This window comes from Panthera pardus, unplaced genomic scaffold, assembly GCF_024362965.1.
Source record: "Panthera pardus isolate Hobbes unplaced genomic scaffold, ASM2436296v1 HiC_scaffold_12, whole genome shotgun sequence".
In the NCBI taxonomy this organism is placed as follows: Eukaryota; Metazoa; Chordata; class Mammalia; order Carnivora; family Felidae; genus Panthera; species Panthera pardus.
In genome coordinates, this window is record NW_026526677.1 from 6,210,513 (window position 1) to 6,219,080 (window position 8,568).

General features: G+C 51.7%; 1 protein-coding gene across 2 annotated transcripts; it reads left to right on the forward strand.

The window, feature by feature from the left end:
* Window positions 1-313: 313 nt before the first annotated feature.
* On the forward strand, window positions 314-5,056 carry ZDHHC24 (zinc finger DHHC-type containing 24). Of its 2 annotated transcripts, none has more exons than XM_019415079.2 (3): window positions 314-660; window positions 1,756-2,033; window positions 4,464-5,056. In XM_019415079.2, exons 1-3 carry the CDS (start codon window positions 380-382, stop codon window positions 4,757-4,759), a joined length of 855 nt encoding a protein of 284 aa, XP_019270624.2. In that variant the 5' UTR covers window positions 314-379; the 3' UTR covers window positions 4,760-5,056. The 2 variants fall into 2 exon arrangements, with proteins under 2 accessions (XP_019270624.2, XP_019270625.1); XM_019415080.2 differs by lacking the exon at window positions 314-660 and adding an exon at window positions 669-869.
* The last annotated feature ends 3,512 nt before the right edge of the window (window positions 5,057-8,568 follow it).

The following is an 8,568-nucleotide window of genomic DNA, read 5'->3' on the forward strand; positions in this document are numbered from 1 at the left end:
TAATATCGGGGCGGCTGGGGGTTGAGGGGGAATGAATGTGCTGAGCCGGGAAACCCCGATGCCACCGAGTCTGCAACTCAATCCTCCAAACCAGCCAGCGAGAGCAGAGGGCGTAGCTTCGGTGGAGGGGCGTGGCCTCCGCTGGCGGGCGGAGCTATAACGTGCTGTCCTTCCCTGCTCCAGCGCCAACGGGATTCCAAGCTTCTCGCTGGCTCGTTCGGCCGTCCAATCACATGTCTGCATCTTCGGGCCGCTCCCTGTGCCTCTAAGCCCCCTTCGAGCTTCTATTGGTCGTAGAGGGCGTCCGTCTGCCATTATCCCCGCCCCAATACGGAAGCGGTGGTGTACTAGGGACCCGATAGCCGGTGGGGTCCAGGCCATGGGGCATCCCTGGGCGGCGGGGAGCGCGGAGGGGGCGCCCGCGCGGCTGCCCCTCGTGCTCACTGCGCTGTGGGCCACGGCTGTGGGCTTGGAGCTGGCCTATGTGCTAGTTCTGGGTCCCGGGCCACCCCCGCTGGGACCCCTGGCTCGGGCCTTGCAGCTAGTGCTGGCCGCCTTCCAGCTGCTCAACCTGCTGGGCAACGTGGGGCTCTTCCTGCGCTCCGATCCCAGCATCCGGGGCGTGATGCTGGCCGGCCGCGGTCTGGGCCAGGGCTGGGCGTGAGTGGGGCGCGGGATCTGGCGAGGGGGGAAAGCAGGAGGAGCCTTGGACTGGGGGAGGCGCCCTAGGACCTGAAGATGTTAGAACCAGATTATAATAGGATCCGCTTGTTAGAGCCGGAACACTCTTTTAGAACCTGGATGGTAGATCCTGAAGACGTATCATTCATTCACTTGCAAATATTTAATGAGCACCTGCTATGTGCAAGGTACTGTTCCGGCCACTGGAGGTACAATAAAATAGATTCCTGACACCCTGGAGCTGATTTCAGTGGGGGAGGGGGCAGATGATTAGTTACAGGCATAATAAATTAGCAAATTGTATAGAATGTTAGAAGATGTTGGTGGTATGGAAACAAAAAGAGCAGAGTAAACGGTGTGCAGGTTGCAGTTTGAAATAGGGTAGTCAAGGTAGGTATTTGCACAGACTTGAAGGAGGTGGGGGAGTTAGCCATGTGGGGATCTGGGGGAAGAGCATTCCAGGCAGAGGGAATAGACAGTGGAAAGACTCTGAGGCAGTTATGTGCCTTGCATGTTCCTGGAACAGCAAGAAGGCCATGGTGGCTGGTGTGGAGTGAGAGGGGGAGGAGAGAGGTTGGAGATGGAAAGACCTTGCAGGACACTGAAGGCTTTGCTTTTACTGGCAGTGAGATGGATAGCCACTGAAGGGTTTTGAGCAGAGGAGAAGGGCACGACTTAGACTTCTAAGGATCAGTCTGGGTGCTGGCGTGAGACTAGACTAGGAGGAAACAAAGCTGGAATCAGGGAGAATAATTAAGAGTCTGTTGCAGTAATCCAGTGATCTTTTGGTGACTTGGACCAACGTGGTGAGCACAGAGGAAGTGAGAAGTTTGCTCCTGGGTGTTAGAGGCCTTAGGACTGGATGTCTGAGCTGCAGGAGCCCTCGGACCTGCAGTGCTAGAACTGGAAGGGCCCAGGAAGTGGTGTTCAGCCTGCATTTATGTATGATGAACTTGAGGCTTAGTGAGGACAGCGGCTGTGCCTGCTTCCCCAGGATGGGCTCAGAGGCTGGCCGGGCCTGACGAGCTGCTCAGAGCTGCTGGGGGAACTGACTCTGTGGTTCCTTCTCTGCAGTTACTGCTACCAGTGCCAAAGCCAGGTGCCACCACGCAGTGGGCATTGCTCCGCCTGCCGCGTCTGCATCCTTCGTCGGGATCACCACTGTCGCCTGCTGGGCCGCTGCGTGGGATTCCGCAACTACCGGCCCTTCCTGTGCCTGTTGCTTCATGCTGCGGGCGTCCTGCTCCACGTCTCTGTGCTGCTGGGTCCTGCCCTGTCGGCCCTCCTGCGAGCCCATGCACCCCTCCACATCGCGGCCCTCCTCCTGCTGCCCTGGCTCATGCTGCTCACAGGTGGGGAGCTTTGCAGTGGGCCATTCTGGTGGGGGATGGGATTTCTGGCTGGTTCTCCTGGTAGTGCCCTGGGGACCCAGTCCCAGTGTCATTTATGGGGGGTGAGGGCAGCCTGGGATTCAGCTGGGTGTGCAGTACAGTAAAATACAGGGCCTTGACACAGGTACAGAGTTCTGGCTGGGAGAATCAGGGAAGGGTTCTAGGTGTGGGCACAGAAGGAAAGACTAGTGGGGATTCAGGACATAGGTTGGGATGGGGAGGGAGCATTCTAAGTGGGGGTGCATTCTGAGTGAGGGGAGCAGCCTGAGCAAAGGCATAGAGGTTGGACAGGGAGTAGGTTCAGACTGGATGGTGGAGGTCCTGGATGCTGGTGTGAGGAGATAGCCAGCCCTGACTTGACTGGACAGTAGGGAGCCAGTGAAGTTTATAGTCAGGGGAAGCTCCAGGCTTTGGAAGTTGGGAGGAGAGGACATGGATCAGGAGGTTGATGGAGAGGCCATGTTCTGGATGACAGACTTATTCCTCTTTCTTCTGACGACCCCCCGCCTCCCTGAGATAAAATCCACCCCCCCCCTATTTTTTTTTTATACTATTTGTTGTCTCCCCCTGAAATGCTTTGAGGTTTCTCTCCCTTGACTCCTTCCTCCCGACTCCTCCGTGGTCCCCTTTGTAACCTTGTCCTGCGGTTACTAAACTCCATGACCATTCAGTGGTCACTGTGTCTCCTTATCCTCTCCAAACCCCAGTCTGTCCCAAGGGCCCCTCCCTGCAGGCTGGGGGGAGGCCTTGGAAGGCCCAGTGGGGATGGCAGTGTCTTCCTCTGCCCACTGGCTCCCTGAGCGGCCTCCTTGATGACCCCCTGCCTCCGCTGAGACCCAAGCCCTCCAGCTGCACCTCCCTGTGGCCACTGCCCTCTGAGCCCTGGGCCCTGGTGAAATCCTGGGTGTCTGAAAGTCTGGGTGAATGGCCCAATCAGTGTCCCCGTTGCTCAGCCTCTTGCCCTTCTCCTCCATTTGACTCCCTCCCTCTACTCCCACATCCACCCTAGACCTTGTCAGAGGCCAAACTGTGTCAGAGCCAACGCCTCCCAAATCACGCTATGAGCCTGTCACCCCTTTCTCTGCTCCCCACCTCCTCTCCTTCTCGCCAGCTCTCACTCTGACACTCCAGGACGCCTGCTTCGTGAGCGCCTGGCCCTCACCTTTCTGTCCATCAGCCCTCCCCACGTCACTGCCCCCACATCCAGCTTAGAATCCTCATTCTCACCATTCTTCTGCCAACATCTCAGTCCTCTTGCTCTGTCTGCCTCCCGCTGTGCCTTCCTGGCTTCTCTGTGTCTGCCCCTGGCTGCTGCCAGCTTCCAGAGATGCTCGGTACTTCATGGCAGTTGGTACCATGCCGTGTTCATGGCTGTGGACCCCAGCAGATCCAACCTGACTGCCTCCGGCTTCTCCTGATGTCTGGCCCGTCCTCCCTGCTCAGAAGCCTCGCTGTGGGCCTGCTCTCCTCCTGCCAACCCAGGCTCTCTCTGCATGCTTCCTCTGGGTTTTCCCATCGGTACAAAGCCTCTCTTCACCCCACATCCTCCTCCTCCCTAGCTCTTGCCTCCTGGCTCTTCTCCTGTCAGCAGCCAAGCTGCTGCTACTGCTGCTTTTTTTTCTTCTTCTTTTAATGTTTATTTATTTATTTATTTATTTATTTATTTATTTATTTATTTTTTAGAGAGAAAGGGAGAGAGAGAGAGAGAGAGAGAGAGAGCAAGCGGGGGAGAGGGCAGAGAGGGAGACAGAGAATCCCAAGCAGTTTTGAGCTGTCAGTGCAGAACCTGATGCGGGGCTCAAACTCAAACCATGAGATCATGACCTGAGCTGAAGTCAAGATTCAGACAGATGCTTAAAAGTCAAACGCTTAACCGACTGAGCCACCCAGGCACCCCTAGCAGCCAAGCTTCTTGAAGGACTTGCCCGGGTACAAGACCTTTCTGCCTCAAGACTGCTGACCTCCAACCTCCTGGATGGCCTGTATCCTGGATTCTCCAACAGCCCTTCCTGCATCCTGTTTCCTTCTTTCTTTCTGGTTTCCCTCTCTCTTCTTTTTTTTTTTTTTAATTTATTTATTTTGAGAGAGAGAGAGAAAAAGAGAGAGTGGGGGAGGGACAGAGAGAATCCCAAGCAGGCTGCACACCAGTAGTCGCCGAGCCTGACTCAGGGCTCAGACTCACGAACTGTGAGATCATGACCTGAGCCGAGATCTTGGGTAAGGAGCTGTGTCTGCCCAGGTCACCAATGGGGGCTGCCTAAGGAACAGCCAGAGTGTTTGCTGAGCAGAGGAACGAGCCCCTGCTTCACAGTAGAAGGTGAGGGCAGGAGCTGGGCTTTGGGAGGACTGGGCCCGCTGCTGCTCCCTGACCCTCTTGCTTTCTCCTTGCAGGCAGAGTGTCTCTGGCGCAGTTTGCCCTGGCCTTTGTGACCGACACGTGTGTGGCAGGTGCACTGTTGTGCGGGGCTGGGCTGCTCTTCCATGGGATGCTGTTGCTGCGGGGCCAGACCACGTGGGAGTGGGCTCGGGGCCAGCACTCTTATGATCTGGGCCCTTGCCACAACCTGCAGGCGGCCCTGGGGCCCCGCTGGGTCCTTGTCTGGCTCTGGCCCTTCCTGGCCTCCCCCTTGCCCGGAGACGGGATCACCTTCCAGACTGCAGCTGATGTGGGCCTCACAGCCTCCTGACTCCAGGAAGAGCCAGAGCTGTTCGGGGAGAGGGGAGCAGGAGAGGGGGCTCCTAACTCATCTCAGGCCCATCCCTAACCTCAGGAGGGGAGGTGCACTGGTACTTAATGCCTTTCGGCAACTCCAGTCCCATCCTTGGCCTTGCCCCTGCCCAGCTTGGACTCCAGTGTCCAGGGCTTGGGCCCTGCAGCTCTGCCTCATTGGCCCTCTGGCAGAGTGGCAGGTTTGGCAAGGGGCTGCTTGGCCAGCCTAGTCACCCCTTTGCCAAGTTAATAAAGCGCCCACTTGGTTCTTGGACTCCCTCCATCTTTCTAGGTTTCTGGTTCCTCTCACTGTCAGGCCTGGGACCCACAGAATGCCTGAGGGCATGAGGGGCCAGGGCTCTGCCTCCTGTGGCCTTGGTGGGGGCCAGAGCTGGGGCACAGCAGGCCAGGGCTGCATGTAGGGACCCAGGGAAAGAGAATGCAACATTCTTTCCCTGGTTCAGTGCTTTATAATTAGAAGCATCTCCACGACACTCACGGTGCCTCTTTGGCTAATCTGGTACCAGAGGCAGCAGTTATGAGAGTTGATGGGATGAGATCATGGGGCAGTGAATGGAGGAGTCAGGATTTGAACCCAGATATTTGTGCTTTCTCCTTCGTCCTTACACAGCTGAGGAAAGTGTGTAGGCAAAACCGAGGCAGAGAAATCAGGTGGAGATGTTCAAGCATCTGAAGGATGATGCTCAGAAGGCCAAGCTCTTCCTCTCTGGAGCTACCTGTTAAACATTTTTATTTAAATATAGTAAATAGACTTCCTGTTAAATGTGGCAGGTTTAAACACATGGGTTTACCTCTGTTTCCTCTTAAAATCTAAAATGAGAGTAAAGAAATAAAACAGGTATAAATTTACAAGGAGAGAGAAAGTAGGAGGGAGACAGTAATAGACCAAAGGACCTGATGATGTTTTGAAACATGGGAAATGGATGGAGGCTCATACACTCTCTTAGCAGAGAATTAGAAATTAATTAAATGTTCCTAGAGGGAGGGGCCAAGAAGCAGCCAAATTGTCCCCCAGAGCCCTGGAGGCTCAGGAACTCTCCTGGCACCATGAAAGGCAAGGTTTGGGACGGACAGTAGGGGGACTGATCCAAAGGGCAGCTGGGTTGCCCTCCCCCCAGGGCACTCCCTACCCCTGGCAGCCAAGCAGCTATCCTCCTAGGGTAGAGATGGGTGCCATTCGAAGAAGCTTTGGGTCTCAGGGGCACTGGGGGGGGGGGGGGGGGGGGGGGAGGGGTTGGACCCAAAACGGGGTTAAGTGAAAAAGTCTACAGATGCTGCCAAGGGTGGGGGGTTGTCATCCCGTGACACGGCAGGCTTGTCACCCAGGAACCCTCAGAGAGAGAAGTCCATCCTTCTGACAGGCCCTGCCCATGCCCACAGAGGTTTGAGCTGCTAGGGCTTCGTTTTTTCCAAATGGCATGTTCAAGAACTATTTTGTAACTGTTAGGAATGTGGTGTGCCTGGCACTCTGTGCTGCTTTACCCCTCCAGAATACTTTTTTCTTTTTCTTTCTTTCTTTCTTAATTAAATAGTAAGGAGAGGCAAGAAGATATTTATAAAATAAAGAGAAACTCCCTCCCCAGCCCCATTTAAGAAGAGATGGAACCCACTTCTTTGAAGTCCCTGCTGTGCCCTCCCTGGTCGAGAAAACACTGTGCTGTCTTCACCATTCCCTTGCTTTGCCTTGTAATTGCATTACCTAGGTCTGTATCGGTTTTGCATGTTTTTGAATTTTACATAAATGGAATCATACCGTTTATTCAGTCACTCAATATTATGTTTCTGAGATTTATCCAAATCAATGTGTATAGCTGTGGGGCATTCCTTTTCCTTGCTGGATAGTGAGCCACTGAATCTACCGCAATTTATTTGTCCCATTTTGTCTCACGGGTCATTTTATCTGCCCCTGTTGTGTGACTCCCTAAGATCCATCCATGGTCCTTGCTCTTCCACATAAATTTTAGAATCCACTTGTTAAGTTCCACCAATAAAAATCCCTTTGAGATTGTGAATGGAACCCAACTGAATTTACAGATCGGTTTGGGGAAAATCAGCATCTATATGAAATTGCATTTTTCAGTCATGAACATGGTGTATCTATTAGATGTTTTCAATAAAATTATGTACTTTTTCTCATAAAGATCATGCCTCTTTTGGTCAGATTTCTTTTTTAATGTTTATTTATTTTTGAGAGAGAGACAGTGTGAGCAGGGGACAGGCAGGAGAGGGAGACACAGAATCCGAAGCAGGCTCCAGGCTCTGAGCTGTCAGCACACAGACTGACATGGGGCTCGAACCCACGAACTGTGAGATCATGGCCTGAGCTGAGGTCAGACGCTTAACCTACTGAGCCACTTGGGCACCCCACATTGCTTCCTTTTTTATTCATTTTTGAGAGACAGCAAGAGCGCATGAGTGGGGGAGGGGCAGAGACAGAGGGAGAGAGAATCCCAAGCTGGCTTTGCACTGTCAGTGCAGAACCTGACTCGGGGCCCGAACTCACATACCGTGAGACCATGCCCTGAGCCGAAACCAAGAGCCAGACGCTTAACCGACTTAGCCACCCAGGCGCCCCATGGTTAGATTTATTAAGTATTTGATAATGTTTTGTTATTATACATGGTTTATGCAAATAGATTGTGTACAGCAAACCAAAAACTTACCATTAACTTATAAACTCTTCTGAGTTTTCTATGTTTACAATAAAATAATCTGTGAGAAGACAGTTTTGTTTTTCCTTTAAAATTTTTATACCTCTTAATCTTCTTGCCCCTCCTGTATGGGTAGAGGAAAAGTAGTGGGCACCCTGACTTGTTTCTGGCCTTTGAAGAAATCATTTCAATATTTCACTATAAAATATGTTCACGGTGGGTTTAAAACAGATGCCCCTTCCTGTTGGGATGAGCACTGGGTGTTGTATGGAAACCAATTTGACAAATTTCATTAAATAAATAAATAATAAAACAGATGCCCCTTAAGTTCCCTTCTAGTCCAAATACATTAAAATAATCTGTATCCTTTTACTTTCAATTGTCTTGTAAAATCAGCCTACAGATGGGGGCGCCTGGCTGGCTTAGTCAGTGGAGCGTGTGACTCAATCTCAGGATTGTGGGTTTGAGCCCCAACACTGGGTGTAGAGGTTATTAAAAAAAATCTTAGAAAGAAGAGATCAACCTGTAAATGAATTTTTAAATCTAGACAACACTGTCTTCCAGTTGAAACAGTCATTTATATTTATTGTAATTGATGTACCTGGAAAGATTTCTACTTTGTTATTTGTCCCACCTTTCCTTAGCTTTTAGTTTATCACCCTTCTTACTTAAAGTTACTTTTTACTGGGTACAGAATTCTAGGTTGTTATTTCCTCTCATATGTTGAAAATAATATTCTGTCTTTTGGTCTCCATTGTTGCTATTTTTTTTTTTTAATTTTTTTTAACGTTTATTTATTTTTGAGAGAGACAGAGACAGAATGCGAGTGGGTTGGGACAGAGAGAGAGGGAGACACAGAATCTGAAACAGGCTCCAGGCTCTGAGCTGTCAGCACAGAGCCCGACGCGGGGCTCAAACTCACAAGCTGCGAGATCATGACCTGAGCTGAAGTCAGACGCTCAACCGACTGAGCCACCCAGGCGCCCCTCCATTGTTGCTATTAATAACATCAGCTGTTATCTATTTGTTGTTACCCCTTTGAAGACACTTTTGTCTCCAACACTTTTAAGACTTTTTTGTCTTTGACATTCTGCAGTTTACTGTGATGTGCCCA